At 39.2% G+C, this 18,960-nt stretch overlaps 1 protein-coding gene across 11 annotated transcripts in view; it reads right to left on the bottom strand.

Moving 5' to 3' along the window:
- Nucleotides 1-18,960, bottom strand: part of RBMS3 (RNA binding motif single stranded interacting protein 3) — a 713,822-nt gene that overhangs the window by 32,189 nt on the left and 662,673 nt on the right. For all 11 annotated transcript variants that reach the window (XM_065627651.1, XM_065627659.1, XM_065627650.1 and 8 more), the window contains one exon: nt 8,686-8,796. In XM_065627651.1, coding sequence (XP_065483723.1) covers nt 8,686-8,796 — 111 coding nt within the window. The remainder of the gene's footprint in view (nt 1-8,685; nt 8,797-18,960) is intronic.

Below are 18,960 nucleotides of genomic sequence, written 5' to 3'. Positions count from 1 at the left end.
CTGAGTCTTGGTACATGATGCTCAATAAACATTTTCAAAAGCTTTTGTAATTCCCTGAATCCTCAGTACTTAAATGAATAGAAACTAAAAATTAAATTATTATTACTTGGTTTGAACTGAAATGACAATGTTCCTTTGCAATGAAAAACAGAGGGTGGAGATGAAAAAAGGCTGTTAGACAATTGATCTGTTTTTGTGTCAATGGCTGAAAGTCCCTCCTGTGGATTTTAAGGCATTTGGCCCAGTTGAGTTCTAGATGTCCCAAACAAGGACCTTTCCCTGATTCATTTCAAACACAAGTAGAGCTCTTAATATATTGGCAATTTTTGCAAGATATTCAAGTTATGCTTTCCCTATTTTACTTTCAGCTCCTTATTTATATTGTTAGTACTGTGAAAACCATCTCCTCCTTTCCATGGATTCCCTTCACGTAAATACACTGTGTTACAAGCTACTGTTGTCCATCACCTTCATGCCCTTTTCTTTCAGCTAAAGTTTACGACATCTGTGATTTAAGTTGATAAAACTGAATTACCTCATCTTAGACAGAACTTACATTGTGTGAGGGACTGCACCAGTGATTAGCAGAAACTGTGGTCATTCTTACGTCTAATTTATCATGTTGTTCTTTTCTGTGGAGGATACAGCCCCTTCAAGGATTTCAGGACTTCTTGCTGTGCTTACACACACTTGTAGCGTGTGGAGACATGACCACAGGATTGTTTCCCAGCTCTTGGCAGAGAAGACCTATGGAAGCACCACCTCTGGGAGACACTTCTTGCTTTTTACATGATCACAACTTGGCAAAAAATCCTCACCTCTCTAAGATCCTCAAACTTGTCTTGGATTACAGAGACCCCACAGAATTTGTCTGCACCACTGATAATTCAGATTCATTACTTCTCTGGAAAGCCACATTCATTGTTTCTGTCAGAATCACCCAAGTCTACTTTAAACACAGGCAGGACAATAAAAACAAGTTTTGTTCTAATAAAGAAAAGAGTTACAATCTTAATTACAAAATTGAAAACATATTTACAAAAGAGAAGCACATCAAGAAAATACAGATGATAGACCTGACTTCTGTTCTCCACCTTTTACTGAGTTTGTCAGTCATAGGTGTGGCAGGATGTTTCAAACTTAGAATTATTTTCAGCTCTTTTTAACCTATTATTTGTTCCTCTTTTTTGCTTCCCTGTCTGTTAAATGAAGAGCCTCTTCCACTTAAACTGTATACAAATCACTAAAACCAACCAAATCAAACTAAACTAACCTTCTCTCCAAAAATCTACCCTGTTATTTGTGGCATCAGCACCATTTCACATGAACATGTGTGAACGTGTACTTTTTATTGCTAACATTCAAAGTTTTTAGGGGAATGACCTACTAGTAGCTAGCAAAAAGAGTTCACAATCTTGTTTCATCTCTAGCAGACATATGAACAAAAATTTCTGGGAGTATGACTCAAGCCAGCAAAGGTGAACCTTCTGGGGGCAGGATATGCTGCAGACTGCTCACTATATGCCAGATACTGTAAGTTTATGGCTTTTGGTTTCCATTCACTATTGCAAAATAAAAAAAGTTCATTTTATATGCAGTTCATGGCTACCAGTAAATAGCAAACGTGCTCTGGAAGCGGTGTCTTTGAACTACATTCCCATTGTCCTTCAAAGTATCACCAGGTAGCACTTTTAGAAGTCACAAAACAGAACTGCGGCAGCCATATATAAGAAAATACTGGAGAAACAAAACTCTAAATATTCTAGTTCACAGATATGTGAACTCTGCTGCCAATTAATTACAGGAAAGACATTTGTCTTATGCTGAAAACGAAGTTATATTAGTTATGGTTCTTTTGGCTGATACTTTTTGTTTTGCTGATCCATCACTATTGCTTTGTGTCAGTTTAACTTTTTATCGCTACAATCAGGGAGTTCAAGATCTTCTCTGAAAGGGAATCTGGGCTGATGTCACTTTGAGTCAGCAGCTGATACCTCAAAGAGAGGCAAAGAGTCCTCAACAAAAGCACTTGTTCATTTGTGGCAGTGTCACGTGAAGGTAAAATTTAATACGGAATAAAAGCCACTGACATGCTGGGCTCACATGAAGGGCTCCTTGAACTGAAAATGGAATTCCCTCTGTCTGCGTTTATCTCCTTTTACACCCCTCTTCTCTGCCTATGGCATGCAGTGGCTTTGAAGGTAGGCACACCTGCACATAAAGGCAAACGGTAAGCCACTACCAGCAAATGGTAGGAAAGTAAAGCTGAGTTCAGAAGAGAAGGGGGAGCACTAAAGAAACGGGATTTTATAAACTCTATTCATTCAAAAAAACTGCCTAACCACAGCTATGGTCAAATGTAGACTGTGGAATCCATGCTGAGACAGCTGATTAGAAAGAGCCTCCTCTATAGGAGGGCTGATCAGACTAATTCCCACAAGAGTCAGTGGGACTTGAAGAAGGTCCTAAAAGGGAAAAGATCACATCTCTCCTTGTTCACCCTACCAGGTGTTTGGCCTATATACTGTCAAATTAAGAATTTTTCCAACCTGCTGTTGCACCTGCAAATGTTTCATTATAGAAACGTTGAATTTATTTATTTTTTTTTTTAAGATTGGTAAGCTACTTGTCTCAATAATATTTAGTGGCAGTGAACTCTGCAAATTGGTTAAATGCTTCATCGAAGTTATTTGTTCCTTACTGACTGCTTGGAATCTGGTGCTGTCCAGTTGCACAGTGTACCTTTTTAATCTGAAATTATGTACCAGGCAAATTGGAGCTGCCTTTCAAAAGGCTGTTTGGGAAGGAAGGTGCAGGAGGAGTTATTTGTTTTTTATAAATCTCGAGAGAGCTTATGTTGTTGTTCTCCTTTCCAACCAGAATAATTTCTCCTTAAATGGATCTCCTGCCACAGACAGCTCCATGTTGTTAATCACTTGCATTTGCCCTGTATCTTGGCTCAGTAAATGAACAAGGATGATCTTAGTTTCAGCCTGAACTAAGCTAATTTCATTTGCAATGGGTTCAGTCCTGTATTTTCCACACAAACAGTAACTGAAACAGTCAGTCAGTAAACAAAATAAAAGAGCTTCAAGATTAACACCTGATAAAGTGAAAGGCACAAGCCTGCAAAGAAACTTTGCTCCTGCAACTCTCCAGGGGCCTTGCAACATACAATTAGAATAACAGAGAGTGCTTTTTGTAACAAGGATCTGAACATCAGGGGAATGCGATGATGTTTCAGCTCCATGTAGCTGTAATATGTGCAAATAGAATTGCAGATTAAACAGGAAAAAAACAACCCTATCTAACAAAGCAGTTATTCTGCTGAGGCCTTTAGGTGACATTTTAAACCACTGGTGACCATGGAGTGTCCAAAGGAAATAAAAGATAAAAAACTTATAACAAGCTTGTTGTTCCATTGAAAGGTTCTGGAGATATTATCAAGCTCCGCTGGCAACAAAAAGAACTAACAAAGTGAAAGATAAGACTGATGTACCCGCATAACAAGCCTGTTATTCCATTGAGAGATCTCTGGTGATACTATAAACCAGGAAAGCTGAGTTAAGGCTATTTGCAGTTTTGTCAGAATTCCACATTACATCAGTGCACTTCTCCCTGCCCACATTTTTAATACAGAAGTATCTGGAACAATTAAATACATTTTTTGAGGTTTTTTGTTTGTTTGCTTGAAAAGTGCAATGAAGAGCTTATTTTGTAAGTTGTCTATAAAGTTCCTAAATTAGAAACTGAAAGCTGAGTGAACCATCTGCAAGCGTGAAGAACAATTAAGCAGCAGCACAGTTGAGCTAGCAGTTTTAGTAAAAAACCTGGCTTCTACTCACTCTCCCATGTTTAAGGTGAAATGAGCCTACGGTAAGGTAGTTCCACAAGAGAGGGAAAAAGAGCTGGAATTACCTCTCTGCCAACGAGCACTAACAAAGGCTGCCTCAATCTGTTGGATGAACCTGGAACCCAAGCAGTATCTGAAATGGATGCTAACATCAGGGAAGGGAGAGAAACCTGGACCAAGAAAGTGCAGAACAGAAAAATTCCTTCAGGAATGAGCAGCGGAGGAGAAAGGAAAGAGCAAATCTTCTTCCCACTGAAGAGGCAGATTATTGTTACTCAATGATGGCCAAACATGGAAGTCCCACAATAAAAGGGAGCCGAGCAACAGGGACTGGAAGCAGCAATCAGACTGCTCAGTTTTTATATTTCTAAAGGTTTTTGTGTTACATCCACTCAGGCATCAATCACAACTTTATTAAACCACGAAACAGATGTCAGATCAATGGCTGTATCGGAAACATTTTGAATGACAGGCTGATGATGGAACAATTCCAGCCTCCATACATTATTAAACACATACTAATGCTGCTCTTTCTATGCTATCCTTACAGACTCACTCACTCATTCTCTTCTCTCTCGATGACACCTTTCTTAAAACAAGACTTACTGTAATAAATAATAATAAACTAGTAAACAAAAGAAAAATTTCAAGGTTAAAACTGGTTCTCTGCCTTCACACTATGCCTCTAGGCATTAAAATTTTGTTTTAATACAGTTGTAGGAGCTGAGGCTGGGTGTCAGCCTTAATCAGAATATTCAGAGTTATTGCCTTTTTGCTGTAATCTTGACATAATTTAAGCTTAGGTTTTCTTTACATATTTGCCCACATCCAGTGCACCCATGTAAATACTTTCTTCTCTTTTTGAGTGAAGTATGTATGACAAATACATATAAATATGGCAGAAACTGTCCCTCTGGCAGATTCTCTGCTTAACTCCAGATTTCAGGCAGATTTGGGGAGGTGATCAGAGCGGCATACTTGCTTCTCAATTCATCAGTAACGTAAACTGTATTTTCACTGGCACAAATCAATTTGGTTTTCATAGAAGCAGAAAGGAATTACGTTCTTGGTGGATGAAGCACAAAGCACAGTAACTGGGAGATGCAAATCCTGTATGAAATTCTCTCACAGCACAGGAACACAGGGTTGAGTTGCCACAAACTGCAGACCTTTACCTCCTCTATTCTCCCTGTGCCCTTTACCATCCTTTGGGCTGGAGTATTTGCTGCAGCTGTATGTTTTTGTGAGGTGGGCAGTGAGATCAAATAAAGATGGATTTGCAGTTTTTCACTTGAACTGGCATCTTGATAGTCTTAGTGCAGCCTCCTGATCAGACGAGTGCTTTGTACAGCAGAGATGTCTGATTTTATGCAGACAATTCAATAATAGATAAGAAATAAAAATGTTTACAAAGATAATCAAATAAAACTAAACACATATTCTTTGGGGGTTTTGGAGAGAAAGAAAACTTTTCATTCCTATTCATGGCAAACACCTTCCTACACAAAATTCTTTGTTCTTTTTGGGGCCAGTAACTGAAGGCTTCCCATGGCACCAGGGGAAGGCAGGTGGCTGAGTGGGGCTGTAGGAAAACTGCTCTGGTTTGGCTGCTGGATTGGATGTTCCCAGCTGGAAGTAAGCAGCCGTGCCGGCATTTAGCCAGAAATGCTCCCTCCTGGCCTGGTGACTAAATAATCAAGTACAGGCAGGGATGGAGGCAGCTGCCCCTCAGATTCCCGTGGGGTTCTAACGTGTGCTTCAGGGCTGAGAGATCAAAACTCAAATCCAATTTTTCGTGTCGGGGCAGGAATTGGCAGAGGCCGCTCTTACTCAGGTAATTCGCCTCCCCAAAGGGCTGAAGAGTGCTCCTCTGTGAAGGGGCTCCCCCCTGGAACAGCTCCAGCCTGGACACAGCATTTTAATCTTTTAGAGAGCATCAAAAAGGCAGAGTAATTTCCCACAGGATATAAGGCATGCAAAGGCCTCTATGCTATTTCTCTAGCTTGCTTGCTGAAGAATAGATTTTCTGCTGAAGTAGTATTTTAGAAACCCAGCATTCATCCTGAATTGGGCAAGTTTGGAAGTGGGTTTGAAGTCACCTCTCAGTTAAGTGACCACAGAGGTCTGTTTTGCCTGAAAAATATGTTACATTAATTAGTAAAATGGCTTGTGTAAGGAAGTGGATGTATTAAATCCTTTTAATAAAAACTGCTTTGCATACTGCAAGCTTTTAAATTAAATTGGGACAGTTACAGTCGACACTGCGCAGAATTGTTTGTGAATTTTTGGCTTGTTTGCTTTAAAAAAATCTGTCTCGTTTCTTGAAAGCTCGTGGCTCTTTATGGCACCCTGTTGCATAGTTTTAAGGATAAAATTAAAAGTATGTTCATAAGAGAAATGTATAGTTTATGTCTTATATCTCCCATAAACTTAGTCCTGCTGAGGTATCCAGAGTAGCACATTTTGGACTTGGCTCAATTTGTCATGGTTTATGCTCTCAATGCTCCTCTCTCTGGACTGAAATTCAGACTTCAGAATAAATGAAGTAAAAATATCTCTAAATAAATCATATCTTTAAACAGGTTGTCTATTTTCCCCACAATTTTTTTGCTGTGACAGAACACCTTGGGAAGATTCAGTTTCAAGTGAGGATGGATACATCCAAGAAAACTGCGACTGGCAGCCCAAATCCTAAAGTTCTTCCTTTAATTCCTGACAGGAGGAATTCCTGATGACCTCCATGATTATCCTGCTTACATGAGGACTTTAGCTGAATATGGTGCTGTTTGTGTTTTTACAAAAGAGAAATCCTATATGTGATAAAATAGGGTGCCATTTGAGATTTACGAAAAGCCTATGGATATTCTAACACCCATCAATCATTTTGTTCTTTCTCTCTGTTTAAGTTTTCTGTAAATGAGTTAAGAGTTTTCAAGATAGTAAACATAAACCTATATGGTATACCTCTGTATGTATTTCAAGAAGTTGTCAGGGAATGCTGTGACCTTGAAAGATAAGATTGTGTAAAGAGCTCGGAAAAGGAAGGAAAGACTATTTACTTTTGGTCGCCGTAAAAGAAATTCAGGATCCTATTATCACCCACTAGATCACCCACTGCCTTTCAGAGTCCTTCCCCTGCCTCCCCAAATGGATTTGTTACTCTGGATTTATTATGAGGATTGCAGTAGTGGTCTCAAGTCGGAAGAGAACATTAGCTGGGAATTTTCTAGTTTGCATTAAAGATTGCCAAAAAACGAGCGCAGAACACAACGGCTGTAAGAGTAATGGAAATGAAAATGACAGATAGAAGGAAAAATTCATAGGAGCTTCCCAGCAGCGCAACCAGAATTCATTTTCCATTTCCTTGCCTTAACTTTTAAACACACTTTTGAATCACCGTAATTAGACACACAGAAATTCTCACTAGCCTTAGTATTTCCTTAAATTTCACCTCTCTTGAGAGAGGAAAAAATGCTGACATTAACTTCGAAGTGTAATTCATGCTTCTTTGACTATTGAATGAAACATTTAAAATATCACGAATAAACAATGAACCATCATATTTAAGTTGCCTCAGGAAGAAATACATAAGTTTTGTGGTTTGGTTGTTGTTGTTAGAGAGGGAAAAGATACCAGAGCTAGAATTAAATTCAACAGAAAAGAAAAGAGGAGAAGAGAAGACAAAGACCCAATACAGTGAGTTAAATATCTTTGTAAGGATGCGACTCTATTCAGCACCTTATTCAATTAAAAAACCAAAACAAACCAAACAAAAATACCCAACCAAAACCCAAACCCAAAATCAACAACAAAAAGAAACCAACCAACCAACCAACCCTCAAAAAACCCCCAAACCAAAACCAAAGTTGGAAAACTGTGTTCCCATAGCTGAGAATCAAGTAGTACAGTGGTGAAATAGAAAAAAAATTGTAAATGTATAATAGATCTTTCATGTAATTATTTACATAAAGCACGTGTGTGCTAAAGACATACAAATATAATGTTTATGCCTATATTTTTGTAAAAATATACATGTACATGCAGCATGCACACATTCACATATCAAATCACCATATATTGTGTGAAAGCTGTTGTATTTTAGGAAGAATTCTGAGAGTTTTAGTAATTTTTATTAAGAGTATTTTTTGCCTTTCTCTGACTCTGGGGGAGTTAATTGAGTCTGACTTACACAGCTTAAGAAGAAAATAATTGTTGAAATATGCATGTTTAAATATAATATACTGGAAACACAGCTGACCTTGACCCAAAATCACATTTCTGAGCCTGGAGCAAAGTAGGTGAGTACTGGATCCTACCATGAGGCCAGAATTCCCATTTCCCAGTGCTATAAAACTTTCTAGATTGACAAGCAAACAATTTCTGATTAAAAACCAAATTTACAGAGGAGTACTTCCATATTTACACAACAATTAGTACAGATAATTCCTGCTAAGTACAGAGTAGCTTTTCTTGACTTACTGTTTTACTACTCATACTATTTTGTAATTTCTGTTCTATAATACCTCACGCTAACTATATGATGGTTTTAGAAACATATCTGTAGATACATGTTTGCGTGATGTAGCGATATGAGGATATTGTTTGTGTAGTACATCATGTTTGAGTCATGATGAAAGGCACTTCAATATGTTTCCCCAGACAGGGCCAGACATCTCTGGACATGGGAGCAAAACCAAAATAAACCATGGCAATATCAAACCGCAAAAAAGTGAAGCACTGAAAGTCCAAGAGTAATAAATTACTTGGAGAAACTCAGTAAGCAATAAACATTTTGCAATATAGACTGTAAATAGAACAATCCATGATCTTACCGTTCCTGTTGTGCCCAAGGAAAGGTGGTTCATCTGTTGGGTCAGAGGGCCCATCATGCTTGCTGGCTGCATTGACATAGTGTGGTCCATTGTTGGTGTTATCACAGCACCCTACAAACACACATCATTGACACTTCAACATTTCACTTATAAAAAAACCAACCAAACCAGCACTCTCTAAATGAATGAACCTAGCTGAACACTTGACATGAATCTTAAAAGAGACTAATATATTTGTCAGAGGAAATATGTTTTGTTCCTACTGACAACCAAGCTACACACACATATTATTTGTACTACTAATGAGGCCATTTTATGTCAGTTCCAATTAAGTGTCATTTTTTACTTCATTGCTTCTGACAAACAAATGCATATGTTCATTCAGTGAGGAATGCTACTGTACATTGCAAAATGCATGTCATTTCTATTTTTCCATATCTTATATAAAACAATCTTACAGATAGAACACATATGTCCTCAATTTTCTCTGACTTGTAAAACCTTCAGTCTCTGAGATCTTCAACTATTATGGCAATTATCTTGGATTTTTCCAGTCTCAATTAAGAACTCTTACTCATGACATTTTAGAGCTGATTAAGTAAGACTAGCTATTGACAGCGGGTTTGGTAGTGACACCCATTTAAAACACATACACAGCATTTAAAAGCATTTTTCTTCTCCGCATGAAAAACAAAGACAGTAATAACAAACAGCATATGAACTAAAGCAAGAACAAGACTTTGAACAAAAATGAAACAAATGACATGCCAGAGGAGCACTGCAGAAAGCTCCTTTGCCATTCATATTCCTTGTTTTTTGCAGTCTCACTCCCCAGGGTCCCATGTTGGTAACTTCATGCCTTAGTGAAGTGCTGATTCTCTTCATTTCTGTGCTGTAAAATGCTGCTTCCTGTGTTGGTTAGAGAAAGTCAGAAACAGAGTGGTCTGCTCTTTTCCTTGCAGATAGTGAAATAAGAGGGTATTTTCTGCTATTTCTTCATATTAAATAAAAGCTTTAATTTGTGTGCATGTATGTCTATGTGCACACATCATAAATTTGCACCAAAAAAAATAACATTACATCTGCTAAAAAGCACAAGAAAATGTGGATGATTTTTTTTTAAGAAAATTGGCATTTTTTCCATCGAGATTACTGAAAAAATCCACCTATAAGCAGGAATTAAAATAAACTAGTTCCAAAACCCACAGCACACCTGTTCTTAAGTGTCTGTCTCACATTCATGTAGCGCTATGTGACTGTATTGCCAAGAATCTGTTTAGAAGCAAAAGATTTCAAATTTTCCGTTGCAAATAAAAAATAAAAAACCAAACAAAATGCTGAGGAAGTACCAATTCAACGTTTTTCACCTTCCAGCAATACTTTGTCTATGCACCTCCTATCTGAGAAGCCCAGATTCTGCAGTCTCTGTGGACTCATTGCTTGCATGCAAGCAAAGAGGAGGTAGGCTCAGCTTGGTCAGTCCTTTTTGTAACACCCACAGCATATGAAATACATACACACTTGTTTTATGTCGCATAGTGGATTACGTTTCTTGCACCGACACAGAGTATCTAGAGAAATTTGCAAATTACAGAAACTAGCCACCACGGAAGATCTGTCCTGCTTCCAAATAAAAGCTTATAAAACAAGCTGATCAGGGTGCAAGTATCAAACCCGCAATGCTTGCAAACACTTTTGCCTCTTTCTTGGCTACAATAATTGGCATTGCTTTTACACAGACGCATAGATTAGCCCACAGATTAACTAATTCGAATGAACTACCCTGGTGCTAACCTTCTTTGTTGGCATGGGTCTTTACAACTCAAGATATAGTCACAAACTTTCACCACAAAATTTCTTCTAGCATAGAAGGGTTGACATTTTATCCAGAAAGTCCTTCTTTTTTCCTTACATGACATTCTTCTCTTCAATGCTGCTCTTCTCTTTTTGCTGAAAAATATCTACCGTTTTGCTTAAGGAGCCTGAAAGCAAATCTGTGGGTCTTGGGGTTTGGACCTCCACCTGCACTTTTTAGTTACAGTAAGAAATCACGATCTTTGTTTTCAGAATGATCCACACCAAAACCCAACACTTCACCTGTACCAAACCATAAATGCCCAAATAAAAGTTGTCAATCAATAAACAGTTCTCAGTTCCATCTACGAGCAGTTTTCACCTTTGGCTCAGAGATGGACAATTGCCTCAGGGCTTTCTGTGACAGACAAGGTGAGCTCCTACTTGTGATGTGTGAAAGGGTAAGCAGAAATTCACGCCCATACCACAGTCTCATGCAGTCCCACACTGCCGACAGTAGTGGCTGCAATTAATTTAGGTTGTCCCAAAGCCTTAAAATACCTAGCTTTCTTGGCAAAGATGTTTACTGCAAAGGTATGGTTGGAGGAACTTGCTGTGATTACAGATGCGACAGACTGATAGCTATTCCTGTGTATAAATTCAGGAACCTGAAAATCAAGAGAGGGCAGTGGCGAAGGAAGTCTTATGATTTAGTGTAGCAAACACAAGCGCCAGACACACAGTGGAAAAATCTGACAGCAAATGTCTTCCAGGGGCAAGACAGTTTTTGAAAATAAGCTATTCAAAAAAATACGGACTGGAGAGAAAATATATCAAGGACAAAAAAAATAGCTCAGAGACAGTAAACATATTGTTTTAAATTAGAAAATACATATATTCTAGTTTATAAACATACACCATTTAATACGTTAGGAAAAGAAGCTGGGAATACAAATCAAGTATTTGCAGCTTTCCTAAGACAGCTTAACATTTTTGAAGCTGACAGTTACCTAGAGCAGAGAATTACATGCATTTGCCAAACCATTAATTCACCAGACTTTGCAGAATCCTCTTGTGATCACGTAGGGAAAAAATTATACTTAATTAAGGAAATATCGTCTGGTTGTTGGGGCGACACCCAGTCTCCAGACCATAATGCGTTTCATAATACATGCTGTCAAGTCCATTCATATTCAACTTATTTAGCAGCAGAAGACAATGTCTTGCATCAGATGTTGCCATCATATTAAAAGTAATTTGATTCTTTTCAGCCTATAATAGGTATTTGTTGATAAACATCCACTTGGTGACTGGCAAAGGGTACAGCAAATGTATTTTTCATCTTCGTCTGTTTGGATGTCTGACTTTACTGAGTTTGTAAACTGTGTAAAGAAACATCTTAGCATGGCATAATGCTACTGAAGGACCAGCTTAGTTGAAAAAACCTGTACAAGAAATTATGATGAGGTTTTTGCCACTGTTTTTGCCAAAACAAGTAGCTGACCTGCCAGTTACTTAGGTCTACCCTGTTGCCTCAGTATGATTAATTTTTTTATAATTCCTGAAAGAAACTGGTTACTATAATGAGTTTTAAATTTGGCCAGACATTCTTGACATATCACTTGTCATACAATTCTGTCAACACTATAGTGGCTTTAAAAGAAATTAAGATTAACAGGGCAATTGTTGAGGAATCAATGATACAAAAGAAAATGCAACACTGCAATAAACCCAAGATAAGTTAATTGGCATACAGACCTTAATTCCTCTTCACTTTATTTGAAAGATCTTGCTGTTTTAAAATGCTCTAAACTCTATGGACACACCTTTAATATAAGAAAGTGAATGTATTTATTTCAGAATATTTTCTAGCTTACCACTTGCAAAGAAAGAAGCCTGACTTTATAAACTACACACAGTGTACACTCCCTGTACGTTGACAAACTGAAATCACAGGAAGGACACTAAATACAGCCTATTTATTACATTAAGTAAACTATCTTTAAGTACTCGCCAATACCAAAAGGCAACAGCAGAAATAAAGTTTATGTTAGTGCAATGACACATGCCACCTTATGTGCCTTGAAGGGTGGGAAAGTGACATGAGAAATAAAAAGTGTATTAGGGGGCTTTACAAACACAGAGTTCACTAGTTGAGAGATGCACTTGGGGGTCAATGGGAGGAAGGATGAGTTAGTCCCAGCTTTCTAGAAAAATGAACTGTATTAAAGGCTTCTGTTTTATTCCAGTGTTCTAATACTGATATTGGACTTAAGGCACAAATAACAGCTGAATAAATAGTTTCTAAAGCTTACAGTAAGCATCTGCTTGTTTTACAGTTTACTTTTTCTTTATTTAGAAAGTTTTAGCAAGTTAAGCATACTTACAAATTCTACCTTGTAAATACTGGCCAATGTAAAGCCAATAAACATTACAGCAGCAAAATTACTTTTCAAATTTGTTTACAGACATATTGTGCAGACATATAAGCACCAAGTCATTCCATCTGAAAAGTTATTACCATACTACCAAGTGAATGTCTTAATGTTATCGAGAACATGTTGTTTCTTGAGGTTTCATTAAACCGAGTGAAAGGATGATTTTCCTTATACTTATCAGACAAGACATGTCTATCAGGAATTATTTTGTTTTCTCCCTACCCTTCAGTTTATAAGTGCTCTGGCTGTATGCTGGCTTGATATGTCCAATCCATGTAACAGTGTTTTTGCCCTGCCAAGAACAGTCATCACTAACAAAAGCATCCTCACAATGCTCACATAAGGTTTAGCATCCCAGAAGACAAGAAGAAACACAGAGGTTGTGATTTGCCCGGAACGTAACCACTGGACCATATATTAATAGAACAAACCTTCTCCTGCCCTTCCCACTACCAGATTTCACAAAAAATATCCAAAGGTCTTTTCATTCTATGTCAAAATAAGCACGGATTCTAAAACATTGACACTATTAGTGAAAACAAAATCTGTATTTCCTGCACAGAACTCATGATCTTGATGACACCGAGCTGAGTGGTGTGGCTGATACTCTAGAGCAGGGGTGTCAAACTTTTTTTCACTGGAGGCCACATCAGTGTCGCAGTTGCCTTCAAAGGGCCGAATGTAATTTTAGGACTGTATAAATGTATCCTACTCTTAAATTTTCACTTCCCTGACTCACTGGGTTCAAACAAAGCTTTCAAAAAGGATGCCATATTTGCATCCTCAATATTATCTTATATATACATATGTAAACACATACATATGCACTTAAAATTGCACATGGAAAGACAAAAGATACTGCCATTTGTATTACACCCACTCAGGTCACACTTTTCTGGATGTTTGAAACTCTCAATCCAGGATTTAGCACGACAAAAGTAGCTAAAAGCAAGAGTGACAGGTTTTTAAACTTATTATTTATGTGCAACATTTAATAAACATTGAGTGAGAGCTTCTGTTACTGGCTGAGAACACTTATTTTAATCAGGGAAATATGCTGGAAATACAAGAAAAATGCCTAACAGGAAGACTTGCCTTCAGAGTTTTTGTGTGGATGTAGAGGACCAGAGCAGGCTGGTGTCATGAGAGCACGTACGGTGTGTTTAATGTGGTAGGACCTCAGCTCCCCCTGGGTCTCAAGCCTTCTGGGCAAGGTGAGGCAGGCCTGCCTGTCTGTGTGTCTCCATGAAGTCATGACAACAGACATCTGATGAGACCAAAATGTCTGACACACTGCGCTTTTTTTTTTTTTTTTTTTTGATCTCTGCTTTTCTAGTGAGATTTAGTACATAGGTCATTTGCCAGGCGCAGAGAGTAGCTAACTGGGTTTGGGGAGGAAATATTTGTGACATTTCTCCTACGTGCACTTTTAGCCACGTCACTACAGTGGCCAGTGACAGGCCAGCAGCTGTGATCTGTAGCAGATGTGCTGTGTTTCATTTCCTGCCCGAAACCATGTGGGACTCGCGCTGTGCGAGCTGCAATCTAGCGGCTGTGCTTGGAGATTCGCTCATTTGAAGGACAAACACTGACACTGGCAGACATGAGAAATACTGAGGAACTGGCTACCAACAAGAGGAAAAACATCAGAAAAGCAGGCAGATAGTATAACCCTATGTATCCATCAGAGATAAGATGACAAAATGACAACCTATGCAACCACAGCCAGAAAAATATAGTATGGCTGTGCATGGTGTTAGCCCCACAGCACTAGAAGGACCTAGCCACAACCAGTCTTAGATGGAAATATCCGAAATGTCTTCAGCTTTTAGAAAAGTGAAGTGGTATCACTGAATGAAGCACCAAATAGGCATATCGAGATGCCAGGGTGGCAGACGGCAGAGCGCTCCTCTCCTCTCCCTAATTTTTGAAAGAACAACAGGAAGAATGGTCAAGGGATGGGTAGATATCAGGATGTCTCCCTGCAACTCCAAGATCAGAAAGGTTCTTGCGAGTCAGAATTTACTGCTGGTGGTCAATACAAATGACAATGCTTCACGCAGTTGCTCATGGTCTGCATGGTGGTCGTTGCAATGTTGAGCCAAAGGTAGCTCTTGAGCAGTTCAGAGCTAACTGCTAGGTCAGGCCTAATTCTAAGCTGCACTCTCAGAGCCACGCTGTGGCAGGGGCTGCCACGTAATCCAGGTATCCACTTGCATGGGACAGGGAGAGAGCCACCTTGAAATGCTGAGACTGATATTGCAGCATTCCTCTCAAATTCAGCTACAAACCCAACGTCCATCCTCCATGAGAGCACACTGTGGAGCACTGTCATCTGCTGCTTATGTCTAAAGCGCTTTTTGTGTGGCTCCTGCACAAAGGAAGATTGAAGGTATGGGGGCTGAAAAAATTATGTCCTTTCTCTTCTCATCCCATTTTCTGAACTTAAATAATTTAAAGTTCTGGAAGGCTGATGAGGGGCAAGTAATAGCCACATCATCTTCTTGGGAATCCTTCCCGTCCTATCTATTAGGATGCTGGGAATTAAACTCTGAGTGAATAAGGATGTATTTCTCAAGATATGCTTCCGTTCAATAATAGATTTTAGACTTGAAGTTGATAGATGGGGAAGTTCTGTACTAAGCCAGGGTTCGTGTTATGTATCAATTCAGTTCTAGATCACAGTGGTTCATTCTGATCTTGAAATCTAGAAATGTCTTCTTATTAGGCAGGACAAATACAGAAATCTGTTTCACCGTCATGTTCTGGTAGATTTGTAATCTGTTAGGCTAAACAAAGCCTTTTCTCACACAGCAACAGAAAGAAAACTATTCCAGCCCTGTCTTTCGTCTCATTAAAAACCACAAGTTTTTAGAGCCTAAACACCCTGCCCCAGATCCCAAATTGCATTTCATTTTCTGGACTTGTAAGGCCTCAGGGGAAACTATGGGTGAAATCCACTCCATTCTGTATTGGGATTTGTCCTTTGCCTGGTTAAAGCTGGCTGCCTGACAGTGCCAGTGTTGTGACAGACCTCAAAACCAAGACTGAGGTGCGAATTTTCAATAGTGCCTTCTCTACCTTATATTCCATCATTAAAAGTAAGGTGAGCCAATGCCTCACTTGTGCCTTTACAAAATTTAACTGTACATTTTCTGACTCTAACCAGACCAGTTGCTGCTTGGACTCAACTCTGTACAAGTCAACTGCCACCAATATGTGGCTTTTGCTGCACCTGGACAACTCCATCATCCTTGGACAGTGCTCTCAGTGACACCTGTGCAGTTTTCCATTGTTTTCAACAAGCCATAATATAGACACAATCTAGAGAAACTGTGGCTGCAAAAATGTCCTTACCTAAAAATTCCATCGCTGATGCATGAGACCAAAATAAGCCAGTAAAGCCAACAGCAACAAGCGCACAGAGAAGGTAATTCGAAGGCAACCACATTTAAGTCAGTGAGGTACAACTGATGTAAATGAAATCAAACTCAGGCCCTCAGTTTTGTAACAATAGTCAGAAAATAGGAGTCTACAGAGGGTGAACACATTCTGTTACTAAAAATGCGGTATTTTAAGTTCTCATTTGCTTTAAGGTCCTTCCAGTGAAACCATCCTGTGTATTACAATAATGCTTGACATTTATAAGTCTCCCTTCTACCAAAGACCTCTAAGTGCTTTATAAACTGTGTGATATAGAGAGGACTCAGGAGCTGGTCTGTTATGAGGGTTCTGGGACGGGTCTGGGATCTATATCTGAACTTTTCCAAGTCCATGAGTGTTCAGATCAAGGTACAGTCGGGGTCATCGCCATTAGAGGCCCGAAGAGAACAGGTGGTTTTGATCACACAATCCAGTCTAAATTAATCAAGAAAAGGGAACACTTTGCCTCTTGATTCATGATGAGCAGATTTGAAGTAAATAATAGAAAACAGCTAGCTTGTCTACTTTGCTCCATACTGTATTGTCTTTCAAAAGAAGATGAAAATATTGAGGAAAAGAACTTTAAAACTGACCCTTGTGTGTAAAACTTCATTGTGCAAGTGGACCAGCAAGTCTAAAAAGTAGATGTGAAAAGTTAAAAAAGTGTAGGTTTTGGCTAATATTAAGCTAAAAAGAAAAATAAATGGATCCAGCAAGGATTATTTGTTTTCTTTTAAATATATCTGTACTAATTAAGAATGACTAAATTGATATATTTTCCCTTTTTTTGTCCAGATAAAGTCACTCTTGGGCTGAGATCTTCCTTATAAAGTTTCAGCCTGGAGCACATTTTTACAGCTGAATTATTATCCCTAAAATATGAGTTCATACTGGAAATGCTGGCAGCCCTCTTAACTATTGTATAGGAGGGAGCACAGCTGTAACATGTTAAATATGTTGAAAGTACACGGGGGGAACAGAGTGGCTCAGAGGACTGGTAATAGAATAGGGAGTCTCAATGCTGGGTCACTGGGTTCGGTCATTTCTGGGGCTGAAAGTCATTATCAAGCTACAGCTGTTCGGTTATGTCCAGGCATCAGCTACCCACAGAGAAACTCTCCATCACAAAACGACATTACTGCAACTGGCGATGTCCAACAGCCTTCCCAAGGATTGCGAAAGGTGGGGGGATGCATCCCCAGAGCTGCATCCCTGCAGGTTAGCTCCAGGATGAAGAGCAGCACTGGCACGGAGGGGAAAGGCTTGCACGGTCACTGCCCTGCACACTGCCGGGTCTACAGAGGGTCTACACCAGCCTGTCGCTACCACATCTTTGCAGGGAGCCCTATTTTATCAAAAAGTTGTTAACCACAAAGACTGATCCGGAAAGAGTCCGTTTCCCAAATTAGTGAATGGACCACATCCATCCCACCATACTACCAGTGTCGGAGGAATTCTAGTGATACTGGTTAAAGGAAGGCACAAAGCGGATGACAAAGTACTTTTTCAGCTCCCTAGTTACAGTAGTGCCTGGAATAATCAAATACTTTAGTATTACCTCTCTCTATGCTGATAGCTGGTAACCTCTTGCTGTTTACATCAAATTATAACCCACTTCAACCTGCCTCAACACAGCAGTCAATTTTTGCATAAGCAGATGAATGCAGAAAGTTCTGCATTTCTCAGGATCAGGCTGCCTGCTCTAGCGCAGCCTTTCGTCATAAACCAAAGTAGCCAAAAAAGTAGCCAAAGCAACGTGGGCAAATGAAGTCCAGGTTTGCTGCTTCAGTTTTGTAATATGAATGGATTTATTAGAATAAATGAGGTAAGACTCTCTGGTTCACATTTATCCATACATGCTGCAGTAATTACTATGAAAAGCTTTGATTTATTACAGCTTTTTGGTGTACCACCATTTCCTAGCAGTCACTGCGTACAAGCCCATGGCAATGCACAGCAGTTAGATCCTGACATATAACAAAGATGTTCTTTACTCCTTTACAGTTTTGTGTCCTCCCCGCAGTCTGATTAGCAGAATTTTAGGTTGAAGTAAAAAATGTTTCTCCGAGCTGCCGTCCTGAATATCTTTCAGCTCTTTGACTACTGTAGAGGTGCTCAGTTTTCCCTGGGGAAAAAAAATCTTTATGTCTGTTTTATTTTCTTTGGCATCTAGAGATCAAACTGCCATTGTGGTCAACACTAACTTCAGAGGTCCTAAGAATGAGCCAAGAAAGAGCAGTTCAGGAAGTGCCAAGGTCTTTTTCTAAACCATACTCTTACCCAACGAAAGGTAATTCTCCAGGCTACAAGGCAGCCAACTAGAAACTGCCTACTACCAGATACTGCTGTGAAAATTTCTCGGATAATGTAGAGCACCTTGCTCTGCGGCCAGGGAAGAATAAGTTGGTAGCCCACTACTGTGGTGAATGTACCAGTCTTTGACCCAAACTGGATGATCAGCCTTCTGGGCAGCACAGACTGGGCAGCTGAGTCTGCCACGAGTTCAGGGAGATGCCTTTTATTAATATATGAAGGCAAGAAGATCTCTATGCTTTGGAGGAATAAACCACAGTATAAGCTAGGGAAAACAAAAACAACAACAAAAAAAGCCAGCTGGATG

The sequence above is a fragment of the Caloenas nicobarica genome, chromosome 2 (genome assembly GCF_036013445.1).
Source record: "Caloenas nicobarica isolate bCalNic1 chromosome 2, bCalNic1.hap1, whole genome shotgun sequence".
Lineage (NCBI taxonomy): Eukaryota > Metazoa > Chordata > Aves > Columbiformes > Columbidae > Caloenas > Caloenas nicobarica.
Note: the sequence above shows the minus strand (reverse complement) of the source record. Positions and strands in the feature narration are given on the sequence as shown.